The 22,029-nt window shown below is 44.5% G+C and overlaps 1 protein-coding gene across 2 annotated transcripts in view; it reads right to left on the bottom strand.

The window, feature by feature from the left end:
- HOMER2 (homer scaffold protein 2) overlaps window positions 1–22,029 on the bottom strand; it is a 99,338-nt gene that overhangs the window by 33,152 nt on the left and 44,157 nt on the right. Inside the window, exons 1-2 of one of the 2 annotated variants that reach the window (XM_023194298.2) lie at window positions 11,506–11,527; window positions 5,367–5,523 (exon numbers count right to left, since the gene is read on the bottom strand). In XM_023194298.2, coding sequence (XP_023050066.1) covers window positions 5,367–5,456 — 90 coding nt within the window. In that variant the 5' untranslated portion in view covers window positions 5,457–5,523; window positions 11,506–11,527. Of the gene's footprint in view, window positions 1–5,366; window positions 5,524–11,505; window positions 11,528–22,029 lie in introns of those variants that run through there. The other variant, XM_023194297.1, reaches the window with a different exon arrangement.

Raw genomic sequence — 22,029 nt, 5'->3', positions numbered from 1 at the left:
AGGCCTGGAGAGAAGGTGGCCAGACTTGACCTCATCATCCACTCATTCCCCCACCCACTTCCATGGCGTTGTCCACCCTGGCTTGGTGCTGGGACTCCAACAATGAGCCAGGCATGGTTGCCATCCTCAAAGAGCTCACAGTCTCCTGGCAGCCCCAACACTGACATGGATCCACATCATCCCCTAGAGCTTGGGCAATGCTGAGGCAACACACTGAAGTTTTCCCACCCACTCACGTCTTTAGACAATAGCTGGAACTGACACATGAAATATTGTCCCAGGGAAGAAGGAAATGTCTTTCTGTTTTAAGAATTAAGAACAGATCTGAGTACAGATCTTCCTATGATGAGTAGCACCAGCTGCTTCCAGAGGGAGGAGAGGCTGTCCATACATCCCTCCCCAGGTAGAGCGTGACACATGCTTGGACAGGGCAGACGAGCTGGCTATGCCTGGCATGGAATGACAGCTGCTAAAGCTGCTGGCCACAGCTTTCCTTCTCAAGGAGCCTGTGCTCTCTGGCTGCCCACAGTTTACGCAGAAGCTGAATCTAATGTGGCCTTTGCTCAGAATGACCTCTGAGTCCATTCTACACCAGCCACTTCTTACAGAAACACATCCAGTCCTTCACTGGGGAGGAGTGGAGGAGGCTTCCCCTTCCAGCCCACAACAGCCTCCTGCTTTGAAAGGGACAGATGGCCCAGAAGTACCACTCAGAGGCTCAAAGTAATAAACTTGATGTGGCCCAGCCAACAGAGAGAGGCAGGACTCAGGCACTAGACCTGCCCAAGGTCACAGAGGTGCAGTGTGGGGAAAAGAAAGAAAGATCAGACTGTTACTGTGTCTATATAGAAAGAAGTAGACATAAGAGACTCCATTTTGTTCTGTATTTGAGATGCTGTTAATCTGTGACCCTACCCCCAACCTTGTCCTTGCAAGAGACATGTGCTGTGGTGACTCAAGGTTTAAATGATTTTGGGCTGTGCAGGGTGTGCTTTGTTAAACAAGTGCCTGAAGGCAGTATGCTTGTGAAAAGTCATCACCATTCTCTTAATCTCAAGTACCCATGGACACGTACACTGCCAAAGGTCCACTGCCAAAGGTCGCAGGGACCACTGCCTAGGAAAGCTAGGTATTGTCCAAGGTTTCTCCCCATGTGATAGTCTGAAATATGGCCTTGTGGGAAGGGAAAGACCTAATCGTCCCCCAGCCTGACACCCGTGAAGGGTCTGTGCTGAGGAGGACTAGCATAAGAGGAAAGAAGGCCTCTTGGCAGTTGAGATAGAGAAAAGCATCTGTCTCCTGCCCGTCCCTGGGCAATGGAACATCTCGGTGTAAAACCTGATGGTATGTTCTGTTTACTGAGAAAGGAGAAAACCGCCTTAGGGCGAAAGGTGGGACTTGCTAGCGCAATGCTGTACTTTATGCACTAAAAAGGTTTATGGAGATGTTTGCATATGCATATCAAGGCACAGCACTTTTCCTTAAACTTATGTTACAGAGATCTTTATTCATATGTCTTACTGCTGACCTTCTCCCTACGATGATCCTATTATCCTGCTACTTCCCTTTTTCTAAGATGGTAAAGATAATTATCAATAAATACTAAGGGAACTCAGAGACCGGAGCCAGCGTGGGTCCTCTGTATGCTGAGCTCCGGTCCCCTGGGCCCACTTTTTCTTTCTCTATACTTTGTCTCTGTGTCTCATTTCTTTCCTCAGGTCTCTTGTTCTACCTAACGAGAAATGCCCACAGGTGTGGAGGGGCAGGCCACCCCTTCAGTGCAGCCCATGAGCTAAGATACAGCCCCAAAAGTTAAACGCATCTGACCACCTGTCATCACGGTTCAGACCAACATTTGTGATCAAAGGCCTAAAACCAAGTGGGCTGACCCAGTGTGGTAGAACACACTGAGGAGGACACCAGGGAGTGTCCAAACTCCCCCAGCCCAGGAGCATCCATGCCTATGTGGTCTGCCTGAGGCTCCACAGCATGCATGAGGCCTGGAATGTGCAGCTGGGCAGGGAGCAGGGCTCCAGGCTTGGGTAGCCAGTGAACATGGAACCAGAATAGATGGTCAGGAATAAGAACAGAAGGGGAACCAAGCCGAGTGAACAGAGATGGGGGTAAGGGTGGGCAAGGGCAACAGACAAGAGCCCATAAGAAGACACTGGCATCAGCACAGATGCCCAGCAGTCAGCTCGACACACTGCACCTGATTCCAATCTGCAGACAGCAGGCGATCCATCTGGAGTATTCGGGCAGGATCGAGACTGGGCTCAGGGAGATGAGGACCTTAGTAATGGGTGGGGAAGGGGCAAGCCGCAGGGGACCAGACAGTAGCAACAGTTGCTACCACTCTAGGGTTCTCTCTCCATGCCCACTCGACTTGTGGAGCAGCTGAAGGCACAGGGTCTGATCTAGACCTGGGATGCTGGGTTTACAGGTTGCTGCCTGCCAGGTCGAGAGAGGGCCCAGCAGGGCTGAGTTTGCATTGGGACCACCTTCCAGTGCAGTGTGGTCAGGTTCTCCAGATGCGATATGTGCTCCCACCCCCAATCCCTGAGTGCCAAAGATAGTAATTAAACAGCTGAGGTCCATCCCTACTCCCTACTTCCTGGGGCCTTCTGTTCCCTCATGGGATGCTTCCTTTTGCAGGAAGAGGCTCTGTCATGGATCTCTGGTGCCACAGCACTAAGGCAGGAACACCAGGTGGTGGCAGGACATGGTGGATCACACCTGTAATCGCAGCACTTTGGGAGGCCCAGGGATGGATCACTTGAGGCCAGGAGTTTCAGACCAGCCTGGCCAACATGGCAAAACCTGTCTCTACTAAAAATATGTAAATTATCCAGGCATGGTGGTGGGCACCTGTAATCTCACCTACTTGGGTGGCTGAGGTGGGAGAATCGCTTGATCCCAGGAGGTGGAGGCTGCAGTCAGCTGAGATCGTGCCACTGCACTCCAGCCTAGGTGACAGAGTGAGACCCTGTCTCAAAAACAAACAAATAAACAAAAACAAACAAACAAAACACAACACAAAAAACAAACAAACAAACAAAACAGGTGGCTGGGCACCACAGAAAGGGTAGTCCAAGATCCTCCAACTAGCTCTGAGTTCCAGCAGCATCCCATGGCCTAGGTTTTGGATTCCCAGCCTGTAAGTGAGTCTATAGCTTGATGGCTTTCCCACACTGAGCCTAGACTAGCGCTGTGCTGCAGCCAGGGGCTTAGCCCACCCTCCTACACCCATCTGATTTCTCATAACTGTCATATTTGGCTCGGACCCCACATTGTCACAGCCTTCAGGAACTGCAGAGCCATAACGACACAGTGGCCGACGCTTTGACAAATTACTAAAAGCTCAGCTAATAGGACTAAAGCACTTGTTCTAAGAAAGTCGTTTTATCTATATTTAAGCCCAATATATCCTTGGATAACTCAACTGACAAAGGTACAAGCCCATTGAAGGAAGGCAGATGAACTGACAGAATCTGTAGATAAAAGAAAGCAGGTCAGCTTGATTCACCACCGCTGCCAGAACATCCTGGAAAGAGTCCAGGCGATTGCAGCACAGAAGCACAGAGAAGTGGTAATTACAACTGTGGCATCACTATGTCTCTCAGAAGGAAAAAAAAATAAAGGCACCTTTCAGATGTTCCCCCATTAAACACGAGGTGCCTACCTGCTATGTGCCAGGCACTAGCATACGTCCTTACTGTTCACCAGATCCTGGGATGTGCTATCATCCTACTATCATTCTGCTTGCTTAGGCAGAAAGACCAGTGCATTCATCTCTGAAGTGGAGGGAGATAACATACTACCTGCCTGGTATGTGTCAGGAAACTCTCTTCTACCAACCAGGAGAGGCCCGCTCCAACCCGACAAACCAGGAACTGGTGTGCAAATAACTGGGCACAGGCCCCAGTCTACCAAGCCTCCCCAGAGGCGTGAACCTGGGCCAGGCCAGGTCATTACCTCTCCTTAGACCTCAGCTGTAAAATGAGGACTTCCGGGGTCCATTCCTGAGGAGGAGGAAGGGCTGTGGCAACCGAAAGGGAGAGCAAGAGGATCCCAGGGTCAAGCCACCTTTATCTGCAGTTGCCAAGGTGCAGAGAAAGGGCACAAAGCAGTCACTTAGAGAACATGGGCTGAAGTGCCCTGATCTCCTGAAGAGATCAGGAGGCACCAGCAGGCTCTCATGTCTTCCCTGGGAGAGCTTCCCCATGCCTTCTGCTTGTGGAGTGCACAGAAGATCCTCCACCCAGGGCCCGTTCTATTGCCCAGCCCCCAACTCCCCTGCTTCCTGTTGCATAGGAAGGCTGATCTAGAGGCAGAAGTCAGACTAGACTGCAGGTGGGAGATGAGGCAGCTACTGCAAGGGTCCAGTTGAGACTGTGATAGGACAAGAGTTATGGTCTCTAAAACAGCAGGCACGAGTGGGTGACACTTCAAAGGCAGATTCACTTGACAAACAAAGAGGAAGGACTCTATGTTTCGCTTTATTAGCCCGAATGATTGGGGAATAAAAATGGAGAGGTGGTTTAAAGGACAAATAGGGGAATTCAGCTTTAGATACACTGAATTCCAGGTGGCAGCAGATAATCCATGTAAAAAATGTACAGCAGGATGAAGACAGAAAGACCATAAACCAGCAGGTCTATATTTTTTAAAAAAAGACTTGGTGATACTCTGCTGGTATCCCTTCTTAATTCTGTTCCTATGATAATGTGGCAAAAATATCATAGGAGAGAGAATAACAAAAATATATATGTATTTCAAGAAATACTCCAAACCACTTAATAAAGTTCGATTCCTATGCCTAATAACACCAAAACCTGACTAGATAGAATACCCAATGCTCGCAAGGGTGCAATAACAGACACTCTCATACAGGCTGGAAGAACAAACCCTTATGGAAAACAACTTGACAATATGCATCAAGAGCCATAAAGTGTTAATATCATGCCCTATAATATTACTTCTAGGAATCTATCCTAAGGACTATTCAAAAGAAAGCAATGGTATGTGATGAACAATTGAGGATATCTGGTACATGAAGATGCTCATTATCCATAATAGCAAAACATTGGAAGCCACTTAAATATCCAACCACAGGGGGAAAATTAAGAGCATTATAGGCCGCCAGTGGAATTATTATACAGGCATTAAAATGTTAGTTATGAAGACAGTGGTAACAGAAAAATCTTTTTCTTTCCCATTTACCGTAAGTTTAAATGAAAAAAGAACAGAATATGTTATACAGACATTATAACAATAACTTCTGTGTTAAGATGGCAGGATTTTGGGTGAATCTTGGATGAAAAATAAGCCACTGAGAGTGTTAAAATCAGTTGAGGGGGTGGTACCTTGGCTCCGTCCACACTGATGATCCGATAGCTGTTCCTTGTGACATCATAGAAGTAGGAAACGGTGACCGCCTGCTTGCTCGCAGGCATCCAGTTCTTCTTGGTGTTGGGGTCAATCTGGAAGACATGCGCTCGGGTGGTGAAGATGGGCTGTTCTCTGCAATAGGAGAGTGGGCGTGTGAGTTGAGAGAACATTACTTAATGTATAATTTATGATTTCTAGGCCACCTACTGCCCCAAAAGATTTTAAATAGCTTATAGGGAAACATACATATGCATGAAGACAATTAAAATAAAAGCAAAGAGAGAGGAAAAAAAGAGACACCAGTGAGTAGTTTTTGCAAACCACATTCCACTTAGCTGTTATCCCCTGAGACTGCAGGGCAATTGGTGTAATGAACAATTTGCTTAAAAGCCAACTCCTTGTTCAGTGTTTTTGAGTCCCTGTCAAGTGTCCTATACTTTTTCTGACAACCTGTTGTCATTTTTAGGATTTTGGAACCAATTCATTTTTTAGAATTTTGCAACAAATTTTGGGAGATTCTGCAACAACTTTAGGATTTTCCAATCCATTTGCAACTTAATGTTATATTTCTATTAAGTACTTCTCAAATTTGCAGTAACTTATGAATGATATAATTTTATCTTTTTTTTTTTGATATGGAGTCTCGCTCTGTTGCCCAGGTTGGAGTGCAGTGGTATGATCTCGACTCACTGCAATCTCTGCCTCCTGGGTTCAAGCAATTCTCCTGCTTCAGCCTCCTGAGCAGCTGGAATTACAGGCGTGCACCACTGTGCTCAGCTAAATTTTGTATTTATAGTAGAGACAGAGTTTCACTATGTTGGCTGGGCTGGTCTTGAACTCCTGACCTCATGATCTGCCTGCCTCCGCCTCCCAAAGTGCTGGGATTATAGGTGTGAGCCACTGTGCCTGGCTCTCTCTCTCTCTTTTTTTTTTAAGTAGACAGTGTCTCACTGCTGCCCAGGCTGGAGCGTGTGATGCAATCATAGCTCACTGCAGCCTGGATCTCCGAGGCTCAAGCGATTCTCCTGCCTCAGTCTCCCAAGTAGCTAGGACTACAGGCACGTGACACCACACTTAGCTAATTTTGCGGGGAGGTGGTGGGTAGAGACAGGGTCTCTCTGTGTTGCCCAGACTAGTCTTAAACTCCTGATCTCAAGTAATCCTCCCACCTTGGCCTCTCAAAGTGCTGCAATTATAGGGCATGCGCTACTGCACCTGGTAATATGATAGAATTATTTTGTGTCTTTGTATCGCTTCAGTCTAATTCTGGAACCATTCACCAACCTGACCAAATCTTCGAATTTTATGTTTCCAACTCATAAACCTTTTGAGTTTTGTGTAGAATTCATCAAATCCATCCCTTCTGCTATTCTTGCCTCTATATTGTTGCTTTTTCACTCCACATGCCTAAAGCACTTTATGTGATTCACCAAATTTGCATATTACCTATTTTTCTTTCTGCTGAGTGGGGAATTAGATTTTGACAATAAGTATTTAGAAATAAGGCAGATGAATAAAAATTGTAATGGATTTTACTGCATTTCGTATTTTAAGCTATCTACTTCACAAAGTAATGCAAAATGACACAGACTTATCACAAAATATATTTAATTCTGAAGAAAGTACCTTTACACAAACTCTCAAAAATCCTTTAAGTGTTCAAAATAAGATATGAATAGAAAAAAAGCTATCAACATGTAAAAATAGTCCCGTTGTTACGGATCACGAGGTCAGGAAATCGAGACCATCCCGGCTAACACGGTGAAACCCCGTCTCTACTAAAAATACAAAAAATTAGCTGTGCGTGGTGGCAGGCACCTGTAGTCCCAGCTACTCGGAAGGCTGAGGCAGAAGAATGGCGTGAACCTGGGAGGCAGAGTTTGCAGTGAGCCGAGATTGCGCCACTGCACTCCAGCCTGGGCAACAGAGCGAGACTCCGTCTCAAAACAAACAAACAAAAAAAAACCCATTGTTTATAAAATACTACAGATTTAATAAGTACAGATTTAATAAGTACTTATTACAGACACAAAATTAAACTAAAAGGTAACTTATACAATTTTTTAAATCTTTACAATGTCAAAAGAGATAACATAAAAGAGACATAGACAAGAACATAAAACAAAAAATAAAACAAAGGGAAAAGAGAATTTTAAGTGTTCTGGTCTCTAGATGGAATAATTTTAGGTGAAGCAGTCTTTGAATCCATCCTGACTGTAGAATACTCATTATTAAAATTTTAAGAATGCTCTTGAGAAACTTTTCCTAGAAAACCAATTTGCCACTTGAGCCTCATATAAGGGCTACTGAGTAACACCAGCAGCCTCAACCATCAACTGTGGTTTTGAAGAAAAGCAGCCATCTTCTTTACACCTGTTTCTCCATGGGCATGCTATTAATGCTGCTTCAGTGCAGCTGTTCACAGAGGCCAGCATTCCAGAACACAGGCTAGCAGCATTCCTTGCTTCCCGAAACTTCCCTTCTAGGTCCCTTGGACCAGGACAAGTGCCTCTGGGGCTGTGGATTACTAGGGCATGTTTATTCCCTCAACAGAGACAAAGTTCACCCACACACTTAATGCTAAACCAACACCCTTCCAGCAGCTGGGTGACAGCTGTTAGAAACAAAAGGAAGATTCTCACTGTAATTTCCTGCATCTGTTGTCAAGAGAGGCCAGCCGATGGGGAGTGTGTGCATATCAATGCAAGCCCTCATATTTCGTCCACATGATATGATCCAGTCTGCCATCTGGATCACCCAGCTGTGCCACTCTCAGCCCAGCACCGTATTTTGCTAGTCATCTAAGTACAACACCATAAAGGAAAACACTTCCTCACACAGTATTCTCTTGCATATGTGAAAGGAAGGAGCGATTTAAAGGGCAGTAACTACAGAACATTTTTTGAAGAATCAAATTATGCTACAATATCTGCCTCATTGTCAGAGCACTAAATGGGCAGGGCTGGGGGCCCACGGGTTAGAGAAGAGCCTTCCTGGGAAGGGACCCAGATTTTCAGATCTTCCCTCCTATTCCCTACACCAGAAAAGAGGGATTGGGTCTGGGTTTTGGCATGCTTAGACACGTGTTTCCTAAATCTCCACGACAGGAATTAGCTGGTACACTTACTAAAAATACTTGTTCCCAGGCCCCATCCTAGGCCCCTTGAACCTGGCTCTCCAAGGAAGGGCCCAGGGGGCTCCATTTTTAAGAACTCCAGGTGATTTTTATTTTCAAGGAAGCTAGGGAGACATTCACATTAGATATAATCAGATGATCTAAAAAAGAAAAAATAAAGAAGAGCCAGCATCTCTACTCCAGAATGACATTGGTGACTGAATGACAGAGGAAGACTCCAGAAAGTTCTCCCACAGCTGTGGAGGGGGCTGGAGGTGGGGCAACAGGTGGACCAAGAACAGGGTCTCTGGATGCAAAGGATGGGGGCAAGGGAACAGGCAGAGCTGTTCTGGTCAGGAAGGAGGGTGGAGATGAGTGTGGCCTGTGGTGGCCCAGCAGTGGCCTTCCATAAGCACTCTCTGTCCCTGAGGCCTACACGAGGGAGGAAGTGAGGAAAGCAAAGTGGAAAGATGGAGGAGAAAGCACAGGGAGCCGAGAAGATGGCAGAGCTTCCTGACCAGGCACAGGCAAACCAGCCGGCTGTCTGCTAGGCATGATCCGGGTCAAAGTGAGCAGACAAGAGGGGCTCCATCTCCAAATCTGCCTGCTCAGCTCTGTGGATGGACTGAAGTCATGCTGGGCTGCCATCGGGACGCCCAAGTAGAAATGCAAGGATGCTGGCAGAACACAATGGCTCACCTGGCAACACTCTTGGTCACCATGGTCAGGGCCTCTGCAGGGCAAGTGGCTTCTCCAGAGTGGGGGGAGGCACAGAGACCTGGGAGGGGTACTGCAGGGCATCCTGGCAGCTCCATTCTGAGGTAGTCACCATGGCAGGAAGCTATGGTCCTCCTGATGCCAAAGACCTGCATTCCTCATCCTTGAGCCCCTGAGCAAATAGGGGAGGATTGCACAGCCAGTCTGGCAGGAAACTACCTGCGGCTCTGGGATTTCACATGAATAACCAAGTCTTGGGGCACTGAGGAGTTCTATGCTATTCTTCTACAATCCAAAATGTCTGACGATATTTTAAGAAAAGGCAAAAAAGGAAGGCAAGGAGAAGAAAAGCTCGTAACTGACCTACCAATGACTGCTTACTATTCTGCTAGGCTTGCTCTCCACTTTGAAACTGCAACAATCCTACAGGGAAGGGGCTGAACAGGTGGGGAAACAGGAACTCAGAGAGGCCAACTAACCTGACTTGGGTAACGCGTACATGACAGGTCTGAGATTTGATGTTTTTTGTTGTTGTTGTTGTTGTTGTTTGTTTTTTTGTGTGTGTGTGTGTTTTTGTTGTTTTGTTTTTTTCAGATGGAGTCTTGCTCTGTCGCCCAGGATGGAGTGCAGTGGCATGATCTTGGTTCACTGCAACCTCTACCTCCTGGGTTCAAGCACTTCTCTGCCTCAGCCTCCCGAGTAGCTGGGATTACAGGTACCTGCCACCATGCCTGGCTAATTTTTGTATTTTTAGTAGAGACGGGGTTTCACCATCTTGGCCAGGCTGGTCTTGAACTCCTGACTTCGTGATCCACCTGCCTCGGCCTCCCAAAGTGTTGGGATTACAGGCATGAGCCACCACACCTGGCGATTTGATGTCATTTCTAAGTGACATGGAAACCCTCCCTCTTAACCATTATGTTACTCTTTCTTCCTACAATAATAGCTGTCTGTAGTAGGCAGCTTCGGATGTGGCTCCCGGTGACCTCCACTCCTAGTGTTCACGCCCTTATGGAATCCCTTCCTCTTGAGTGTGGGCGAGACCTGCAACTTGCAAAGGTGATGGGATGTCATTTGTGTAATTAGGTCACATAGGATTATGACATCTGTCTCCTACCAGGCTCTCTCAATAAATTACCTTATTGGTTTTGATGAAGCAAGCTGCCATGTTAGGGAGATCCACCTTACAAGGAATTGAGGAAAGACACCAGCCAACTGCCAGACACGAACTGAGGCCCTTAGTCCAACTCCCTTGGAGGAATGGAAATTCAGCCAACAACTACATGAGCTTGGAAGCAGATCTTTCCACAAGTGAGCCTTCAGATGAGACTCTAGCCCTGGTCAACACCTTGACTACAGCCTTGCAAGAGCCCCTGAAGCAAAGGGCCCAACTAAGCTATACCAGACTCCAGACACACAGAAATGTGTTTTGTTTTAAGATGCTATGTATGTGACAGTTTATTACGTAGCAATAGAAGAGACATTGTCCTTCACAGAAAGTTTACTATACACCAAGCAAATCGTACATATTCTCATTTAATCCTCCCAACAGGGCTGTGAGTGGGCAGTGCTATCCACAAGAAAATCAAGGGTCACAGGATCACTTCAGGCAAACTGAACAAATCTTAACACCTTTATGGGCAAAATCCAAATACAAACCTCACCACAAAATTCAGAAAAGCAGACCCTGACTTTGAAAGAGTTTTCTGCTTCACCTGAGAAAGCAAAAGAGCTAGAAGTAGGACACAGAAGTCATTTCCTCCTGTGTGCAAATCAATATAAATAGATTGAAGAGAATCAGAACTTTCCAACCCACATTTCCTTCCCAGCAGGGAAAAGCTGAAGAGAATGTATCAGAGGACAGAAATTACCTTCATATCCAAATTTATTCTCCTTCCTTTGATGTTCAATGTTCAGAGAGTAAATTTCAAATATACTCCCATTCCTTCTTCAGTGCTTTAAATAGAAAGCAGATGTTTCCGGATGGCAAAACACTTTAGACAGACAATATAACCTACCGTTCCTTGCATAGTTTCTTTAGAGCTGGATAAACACCAATTGCTGTTCATTGAACACATTCTGGAACCTGACAGTAATTGTTCCCAAGAATAATTAGACACTCTGTGCAACATATGTATGTTTGGAATATGAAACCACTCGGCAAAGAGACCACTCCTGCTTTGAACAATTTCTGGCTTTGGGTGAAATAATTCTGCAAAGAATTGGCATAACTACTTTTTGCAAAGAAAAAAGAGGGAGAGAGAAATGATGTTTTAACTTACCATAATTCTTCACTTGCAATGCTTAGCTCCACACTTTTTCTGACATAAACCTACAAAATCCAAAAATTCTTATTTTTCCTACTTCTATTTGATTTAAAACCAACCCTTCAGACATTTTTTTACAGTATTACAAAGTCTCATAAGCTGCCCTAATTAGTTTATCTGTCTTGAGTCTTAAACCCCTTCAAACACCATCTACTACACCAACCGACAGGTCTTCCTCTAGTCCAGATGGGTCATGCTCTGCCTGCCCAGATGCAAAGGCTTCCCTGGCTCTATCCCCAACAGGACCAGCTCCCAGTGCTTTGCATGAATTATAGGCTGGCCCCTGACAAACCTCGCCCTGCCCTGTCACCAGAAGGGCTTCTCCTGCTTTCCTTCTAGAACTTCTGACTCATCTGTACTTTCACACATCCCAGCCAATGCATATGCCCATCACTGGACCCAACACATCCTCCCTTGACTGTCCCTTCATGTATTGTCATAGTATCTTGTGAAGTCTGATTTGTGCTCTGAAGACACAGGCCATTGACTGCTCACCCATCACAAGGGATTGGAAGCATGGGCTCATCTGACCACTGACCCACACTCTACGTGGTCAACAGGCTACGACAGCCAGCAGGGCCAAATCCTCAGAACCCAGGACAGAGAACTGAAGGAAAAAGGAGATGTGGACAGAAATTTTTTTCTTGCACATCTTCCCATGCAAAGAATCTAACTTATAAGCATATTGGAGTTCTACTTTTACATAAAATCTACATAGCAACGTTATTGTTATTTGCAGATAATAGAATTGCACATAGAGAACACCCAAGAAAATCAACTGAAAGAGTATAGTAATTGAAATTCAGTAAAGTGGCTAGGTATAAAATTACTAATAAATAAAATCAGTAGCCTTCCTAAATACACAAACCACCAGATAAAAAATATAATAGATTGTCTGGCTGGGCAAGGTGGTTCATGCCTGTAATCCCAGCACTTTGAGAGGCCAAGGTGGGTGGATTACTTGGGGTCAGGAGTTCGAGACCAGCCTGGCCAACATGGCAAAACACGTCTCTACTAAAAATATAAAAATTAGCTTGGTGTGGTGGTGGGCACCTGTAATCCCAGCTACCTGGGAGGCTGAGGCAGGAGAATCGCTTGAACCAGGGAGGCGGCGGTTGCAGGGAGCCGAGATTATGCAACTGCACTTCAAGCCTGGGTAACACAATAGGTGAGACTCCGTCACAAAATAAAAAATACATAATAATAGATTTCCTAAAATCCCATTTACAGTAGCAACCAAAAGGATACAACTTCTTGGAATCTATTTAGGAAGCATGCAAGATCTATGTTTAGAAAATAAAAGTAAGCCAGGTACAATGGTGTGCCCCTATAGTCCCAGCCACACAGGAGGCTGAGGCAGCAGTATGGCTTGAGACCAGGCTCTAGTACGCACTATGATTGGGCCTGTGAATTTCCAATGCATTCCAGCCTGGGCAACATAGCAAGACCAATATTTTTAAGAAGTCAAATAAATAAATACGATAAGAACAAAAACTTCTGAGGCACACAGAAGAAAACTTTAATAAGACATATTCTTAAATGGGAAAGCCAAAACAAAGCTGTCAATTATCCCTAAATATATAAATCTAACATAATAAAAACAGCAGTATTATTTTTAGAACTAGACAGGGTTATTCATATGGAAAACTATGTGAGGACAGTCAAAATATTCTGCAAATGAAAAAGCAATGAAGAGTTTTAGCCATCTCAGATATTGAAATATATTATTATAAAGTTATAGCAAACAAGGCAGAAAGTCTTAGTAAATAGATAAATAATGGAAGAGCATAGAGTCCAGAAATAGAAGACCAAAGAATTCAGTGCATGACACAGGCAGTATTGATCATTAGTGGAGACACAGAAATCCTGTTACAACAGTGCACAGCTACCTAGGAAGAGTCTGCATCTGCCGGACCTTAGCCAGATGTCTGTCTCCTTGCCTGGTCTGAGCCCCTTCAAGGAGGTCACAGCTGCCCCATTCTATTAAAGTTATTTTCTTCCTGCCCCCAAACTGACCAATTAACAAACCTTACAAATTAGTGATCTGACAGAAGAAATACTTGTCACAAATCCTCCTAGTCCTCTGACTAGGGATTCCCTTTTTGGGTCACATTTACACCAGGGAATGGATGAGGCAAGTGCCCCTGATGAATACCGACAGGCTTTATTAATGACACTACCTCATTTCCTAGAGTATCTGACAGTCTTTAAGGAGTTTGAACACACATTCTCCTATTGGTCCTCCTGAGATATAGGTTTGACTAAGTTCTGGGGCTGGTTCACAGCTAAGGGCTGCCCCAGAGGAGCCATCAGATCCATTCCCATGTGCTTTGGAAAAGGGTCCCAATTCTCCAAAAGGGCTGGATGGGCCCAGGACAGTGGGTGAGGACCTGGACAGCCAGGAGGGAGACAGGCAGAGTTGTGGAGAAGCAAAGCTGAGATGGAAAGCAAATATGGGCATGGGGGTGCAGAGGGGGAGGTAAAGCTTCTCTGAGGATGCAGGATAGGTAAACATTATGGCGGTGGGGATGAGTGAAGTGAAGGGGAAGTCTAGGACAGGGACAGAAGAGAAAATAAAACAAAACTCACTAGCAACATAGCAATGCCATCCTATATTCAAACAGCACCCCTGCACAGAAACCCCTCTCCCACCTCCATACGTATACATCTCCCTCCACCTCAGTCCAGAGCCCAGCAAATCTGCTAGGTTTAGCAGATGAGGGAGGAAACAGCTATTCAGGCACCAGAAGTGCACTCAGAGATCAGCAAGGGCCACTGTGTGGCACAGGAAGCAGGTGGCAGGAGATGAGGTCTCAGGGAGGGCCAAAGCCAGATAACCATGGAGCCTGAGCCTCAGGCTAAGGAAGTAAGTTTTTATCTTGGGACCAGCATCTCCCTAATGTGCTCTGTGGAGCTATTTTCTCTTCCAAATACATTCCAAAAAACATATATGTAGGAAAAACATTAAAAGCATTTGGATAGTCATTCTCATAATTATGTACTATCACCTTCAAGAAGTGTTCTCAAGCCAAGACTGCCAGGAAATAGCTTGGGGGCTGCATAATACACAGGTACCTTCCTGTGAGCCATGACACAGGTGTATTCTTGCACTGACAAACCGGTCACTGCATGGATGGTTACTTTCTATCCACAGTATGTTGTCTACAGAAGGAATCATCTCAGGATTTCAACATATATTTGTTTCTGTAGATGGTATGGTTAACATTTATACTATAAAAATTCATCCCACTTTAATCTAACATGAACAAAGGAAGTTTTAAACAAAAAGCAGAGTTTATGATTCACATATGAACCCCACAAGCCAAGAACTGGAAAACATCCAAGTGATTCCCTTTTTGTTTTTTTTTGAGACCGAGTCTCTCTCTGCCACCTAGGCTGGAGTGCAGTGGTGCAACCTCAGCCCACTGCAACCTCTGCCTCCCGGGTTCAAGGGATTCTCCTGCCTCAGCTTCCTGAGTAGCTGTGACTACAGGCACCTGCCACTACACCTGGCTAATTTTTGTATTTTTAGTAGAGACAGGGTTTCACCATATTGGCCAGGCTGATTTCGAACTCCTGACCTTGTGATCCACCCTCCTCGGCCTTCCAAAGTGCTGGGATTACAGACATGAGCCACTGTGCCCAGCCAATATCCTAGTGATTTCTAAAAAACCAGGTGGTGTGCTGCCCAAGTCACAAGGATTAATGATTTCTGAGACAGTTTTTAATTCAAGAGAGCACAAAATCTTGCTGAAGGAACAGTTTGTGTTCTTCCTTTTGCTATAACACATCTGTGTGCAAAGATTTTCTTATTACACTGTAATGAAACAAATTATGGAAGACGTCATGCCATACCTGATATGAGGGTATGACTTGGAAACATTGTTCTTAATATTGATTAGATACAGTTTTTTTAAAGGACTGGAAAAATAATGTTTTCAATTTTAAATACTGAGGCTTTTATATTCATCTACAATAAAAATGAAATTAGATGTCTACTTATATACTTTGTTCTTAAGCTGAAAATAATTTTGTTTTATTCTGTTACAAAGCATTCACCTACAAATGTGAATAATCTCACAGCAATTAATTCATCTGTGAGACCATATCTTGCTGTCTGCTTCACCTAAGAGTCTGTTGTACTTGATGATCGGTTGATCTTCCACTAGTGTTTCAAAATTGGTACATTATTCCATAGTAAAATAAATTTAGAAAATGCTGAGCAAAGGAGTGGCACAATCAGCACTACAATTTATAGGGATCACTGTGGCACTTCTATTGAAGACGGGCTGAAGGGGGAAGAGACCGGAAGCTATTCCTGAGGCACTTCGCAATTACCCCAGGCACCTGGAGATGGAGGCCTGGCCTAGAGTGGTAGGGACGAAAGGAAGGGAGTGGGTTCCTGAGATTTCAAAATGGCGTCGGGACAATTTCCAGTTTCCAGTCCCGCACGTGAAGAGCTTGGAAGTCGCCACTTCATTTTAACAAGTAAAAGGCCGGGCACCGTGGTTCATGCCTGTAATCCCAACACTTTGGGAGGCCAAGGCAGGTGGATCACCTGAGGTCGGAAGTTTGAGACCAGTCTGACAAACATGGAGAAACCCCGTCTCTACTAAAAATACAAAAAAATTAGCCAGGCCTGGTGGTGCATACTTGTAATCCCAGCTACTCAGGGGGCTGAGGCAGGAGAATCGCTTGAACTCGGGAGGTGGAGAGGTTGCACTGAGCTGAGATTGTGCCCCGAGATTGCACCATTGCACTCCAGCCTGGGCAACAAGAGCGAAACTCCGTCTAAACACGCACACACACCAAGTAAAAAAGCTGAATAAGGCTGGGCGCAGTGGCTCACACCTTGTAATCCCAGCACTTTGGGAGGCCAAGGCAGGCAGATGGCTTGAGGCCAGGAGTTTGAGACCAGCCTGCACAACATAGTGAAACCCTATCTCTACTAGAAATAGAAAAATTAGCTGGGGGCTGGGAATGGTGGCTCACGCCTATAATCCCAACACTTTGGGAGGCCAAGGCGGGCAGATCAGTTGAGGCCAGGAGTTCGAGATCAGGCTGACCAACACAGTGAAACCCCGTTTCGAAACTAAAAATACAAAAAGTAGCCAGGCGTGGTGGCCTGCACCTGTAATCTCACCTACTCGGGAGGCTGAGGTGGGAGGATTGCTTGGGCCTGGGAGGTGGAGGCTGCAGTGAGCCGAGATCACACCACTGCACTCCAGCCTGGGCAACAGAGTGAGACTGGCTCAAAACAAAAAACACACAGAAAAATCAACACCTTTTCTCCGCTCTGTCACAGAAGTGGGGTCACAGGGCAAACCACTGCCCCCAAAATTGGAGAGACAAGCAGGTACAGAGAATCACAACTTACCAGAGCAGAAAGCCATTAGCAGAGACCTCTGTGGAAACAAGTGCCAGGGCAGAAAAACCTGAGCTATAATTGGGGAATTGCTGAAGGCTCAGTGTGGGTAGGTCTCAAGAGTTAAAAACTCCAGAGGGACCCAATCATAGGGGTGGGGGGAGGGGCCTGCCCACTGTCTTGAGTTTTACTTCCATGAGTTTTACCAGGTTTTCACAATGAGCATCAGAGAAAAATCCCCTCATGCTTCAGGCAGGGGCAGGGGAATGCAACCATTTTAAAATACACCAGAGCACCTGTTCTTCCTAACAAGCCCTGCCTCAGGAGAAACTAATTTACCAGGGCCCAATCAGCTGGGGTACTACCAGTGCCCAACTAAGCCGGAGGAAGGGAAATACCCAACTCCAGCCCGCTTCAACCATCCTGTCCTACCTAAGTGGAGAGAAAAAAATTGAGAAGCTTTGGTGAAGTTCACAGTCCAGGGGCACAGGCTCACCTAAAGACTGAGACATAGTCATAGGATTATGGAATGCTTCCCCTCCCCCGGATCCTACCACCACATTACTAAAGGCCTATTTATGCAGTTCACTTCACCCAGGACAGCATGTCTACCTTTCACCAAAAAATTACAAAGCACACCAAAAGTTAAAAATAAATAGTTTGAAGAGACTCAACAAGTATGAGAACTGGAGTTGTAATATGGCAGGCATGTTGGAATTATTGGCCCAGGAATTTTTTAAATGATGATTGATATGCTAAGGGCTTTGATGGAAAAAGTAGACAGCATGCCAGAACAGATGAATAATGTAAGGAGATGGAAACTCTAAGAAAGAATCAAACAGAAATACTACAGATTAGAAACACTGTAACAGAATAAAGAGTGCCTTTGATGTATTCATTAGTAGACAGGACAGGGCTGAGGAAAGAATCTCAGTCTTCAAGGCAGCCCTTATTAACTGCTTCTGGAAGGCTTAGGGATTAGAAGTTCTGAAACTTTCAAAACTGAAAAGCAAAGAGAAAAGACTGAAAATAAAACAAAACAAAAAACACCAAAAAACAGAATAGCCAAGAAATGTGGGAACACTGGAAAAGGTATAACATAGGCATAATAAAAATACTAGAAGGAGAAGAGGGAAAGAAAAATCAGAAGCAACATTTGAAGCAGTAATGACTAAGAATTTCCCCCAAATTAATGTCAGACACCAAACCACAGACCCAGGAAACTCAGAGAACACCACGCAGGATAAATGCCAAAAACTATACCCTAGGTATATCACATTCAAACTTCAGAAAAATCAAAAACAAATTTAAAATCTTGAAAAAAGCCAGAGGAAAGAAACACCTTACCTACAAAGGAACAAAGATAAGAATGACATCTAACTTCATAAAAACCATGCAAGTGAGAAGAATGGAGTAAAATACATAGTGTTAAGAGAAAAAAGCCCTTACCAACCTAGAATTTTGTACTCTGAGAAATTATTGTTTAAAAATGAAGGAGGCCGGGCGCGGTGGCTCAAGCCTGTAATCCCAGCACTTTGGGAGGCCGAGACGGGCGGATCACGAGGTCAGGAGATCGAGACTATTCTGGCTAAGATGGTGAAACCCCGTCTCTACTAAAAAATACAAACTCTAGCCGGGCGAGGTGGCAGGCGCCTGTAGTCCCAGCTACAGGGGAGGCTGAGGCAGGAGAATGGCGTGAACCCGGGAGGCGGAGCTTGCAGTGAGCTGAGATCTGGCCACTGCACTCCAGCCCGGGCAACAGACCGAGACTCCGTCTCAAAAAAAAAAAAAAAAATGAAGGAGAAATAAGGACCCTCAGACATACAAAAATGGATGGAGTTGTTGCCAATAGACCTACTTTACAAGAAATGTTAAGTGTTTCAGAAAGAAGGAAAATGAGATAGGACAGAAACTTCAATCTACATAAAGAAAGAACATCAGAGAATGAATAAGCGAAGGTAGCATAAAAACTTGTTATTCTTAATTGATCTAACAGATAACAGTATGATCAAAATAATAACAATATATGCTTATATGTAAATGAAGTGAATGACAGGATGACATAAGTGATGGGACAGAGGAGTTAGGATTATTTTGTTATTATAAATTACTTGTACTACCCGTGAAGCAGTATAGTGTTATCTGAAAGTGAGCTTGGATTCATTGTAAATGTATACTGCAAACTCTATGGCAGCCAGTAAAAAAGTGAAAAAAAAGAAGTACAAATGATATGCTAAGAAAGGAGAAAAAAATAGAATCATATGAAATGCTCAAAAAAAAAAAAGTGTAGAAGAAAAAATTGGAACAAAGAACATGGGCAACAAATAGAAAACTGTAACAAATAAGACATATTAATCCAATGATATCAAATCACCTTAAATGTCAATATACTAAACACACACAAGATAGAGATTGTTAGAGTGGGTTAAAAAATAAGGCCTGACTACAAGAAACTCACTTTTTGTTTTTCTTTTTGAGACGGAGTCTCGCTCTGTTGCCCAGGCTGGAGTGCAATGGTGCAATCTCGGCTCACCGCAACCTCCACCTCCGGGGTTCAAGTGATTCTCCTGCCTCGGCCTCCCGAGTAGCTGGGATTACAGGCGCAGGCCACCATGCCCAGCTAATTTTTGTATTTTTAGTAGAGATGGGGTTTCTCCATGTTGGTCAGGTTGGTCTCAAACCCCTGACCTCAAATGATCTGCCCACCTTGGCCTCCCAAAGTGCTGGGATTACAGGTGTGAGCCACTGTGCCCGGCCACAAGAAACCCACTTTAAATATAAAGACACATATAGATTAAAAGTAAAGGATAGAAAAACACACACCATATAACACTAGTCAAAAGACAGCAGGAGTAGCTCTATTGCTTTCAGACAGAGCAGACTTAAGAGCAAGGAAAGTTATAAGAGATAAAGAGAGTCATTACCTAATAATAAAGGGGCCAATACTAAAAGAAGACATAACCTTAATGTGTATGTGCCTAACAGCAAAGTGTCAAAATACATGCCAAAACTAACAGAACTAGAAGAAAAAAAAATAGTGAATCCACTATTATAGTTGGAAATATCAACAGCCTTCAGTTAGAAATGGACAGATCCGAGGATGGGTGCGGTGGCTCACACCTGTAATCCCAGCACTTTGGGAGGCCAAGGCGGGTGTATAAACTGAAGAGTCGGGAGTTTGAGACCAGGCTGGCCAACATGGTGAAACTCTGTCTCTACTAAAAATACAAAAAACTAGCTGGACATGGTGGCAGGTGCCTGCAGTCCCAACTACTCAGGAGGCTGAAGCATGAGAATCGCTTGAACCCAGGAGGCAGAGGTTGCAGTGAGCCAAGACTGCGCCACAGCACTCCAGCCTGGGTGACAGAGCAAGACCCTATCTCAAAAGGAAGGAAGGAAGGAAGGAAGGAAGGAAGGAAGGAAGGAAGGAAGGAAGGAAGGAAGGGAGGGAGGGAGGGAGGGAGGGAGGGAGGGAGGGATTCCAAGAGGCAGAAAATCCTTCAGTACAGAGTTGAACTCAACATCACAACATCAACTAATGGGGTATAACTGGCACCTACAGACTTTCATCCAACAAGAGTAGATTGCATGTTCTTTTTCAAAGTGACGTGAGGCCGGGCACAGTGGCTCACACCTGTAATCCCAGCACTTTGGGAGGCTGAGACGGGCGGATCATGAGGTCAGGAGATCGAGACCACCCTGGCTAACACAGTGAAACCCCATCTCTACTAAAAGTATGAAAAAAAATTAGCCAGGCATGGTGGCAGGCTCCTGTAGTCCCAGCTACTCAGGAGGCTGAGGCAGAAGGATGGCATGAACCCAGGAGGCGGAGCTTGCAGTAAGCTGAGATCGCACCACTGCACTCCAGCCTGGGCGACAGAGTGAGACTCTGTCTCAAAAACAAAACAAAACAAAAACAAAAAAAACCAAAGTGACATGAAACATTCAAGATAGATCATATTCTGGGCCATAAAACACACCTCAACAAATTTAGAAGAATAGAAATTATATAATGTCTGTTTTCATACCACAATGGAATTAAACTAGAATTCAATAATAGGAGTGGCCAAAAAGTAGAAACAACTCAAATGTTCAACAGATGAATGAATAACAAAATGTGGTATATTCATATAATAGAGTATTATTTGGCAATAAAAAAGAAATAAAGTAGTGATACAGGATATAGATATTATTTGATAATAAAAAAAGAAATAAAATACTGATACAGGCTATAACAGGGATGAAACTTGAAAACATTGTGCTCAGTGAAAGAAGGCAGTCACAAAAGGCCAGACATTCTATGATTCCATTTATAGGAAATGTCTAGAATAGGCAAAAAACCTATGGAAAGAAAGTAGATGAGTGGCTGTCCAAGGATAGGAAGCCAGGGTAGAGGAAATTAGGAGTGACTGCTAATAGATTCTGACTTTCAGGGGGAATAAAAATGTTCTATAAAATTAGACTGTGGTGATGGTTCCAAAGTCTCTGATTATAGTAGAAAAATAAATCAATGATTGTATACTTATGTGAATTATATCTCAATAAAGCTGTACTAAACTTCTAGGAGTCCACTGATTCAGACTGAGCTTCTGCACTCAGTCTCAACAGACCAAACCAAAATGGAGTCACTTATGCTAAAGTTCCAGGTGACCATGCCAAAACTAAGTGGTTGATCTGACCTTTCAAGAAATCAGGACAGAGAATAGCCAAATCCCCACACAGGCCAGTTTTATCAGACATGATAAGGAAGCTCCCTCCACTTTAACCTTTATAGGGACAGTAACTGTGAAACAACCATCTGCTTTTTGTTCTTTCTTGTTTCTGCTTTCTTCAGCTCTTTTCTGTCCATACATACTCAGTGTCCACATTGCAGGGTGGAATTCTCTGAATCTCTTCTGATTCTGAGGGCTGTCCAATTCAGTAATTGTTTTGCTAAATGTATTTTGTCTTAAGTTTTTCTTTTATCGGCTGTTTTGCTTTAAAAAAAAAAAAAATCAAACGTGGAGGATGAAGGAGAAAAAAGACTCAGTGACTCTAAATTGCCTGGCTTGGGCAACTGAGAGGAGATTTTAGTGATGCTGGGTGTGCCTTGCCTGTGAACCAACTGGAAGAGA

Source organism: Piliocolobus tephrosceles, chromosome 6, assembly GCF_002776525.5.
Source record: "Piliocolobus tephrosceles isolate RC106 chromosome 6, ASM277652v3, whole genome shotgun sequence".
Classification (NCBI taxonomy): Eukaryota; Metazoa; Chordata; class Mammalia; order Primates; family Cercopithecidae; genus Piliocolobus; species Piliocolobus tephrosceles.
The sequence above is the reverse complement of the archived record's forward strand: the minus strand, read 5'-3'. Positions and strand labels throughout refer to the sequence as shown.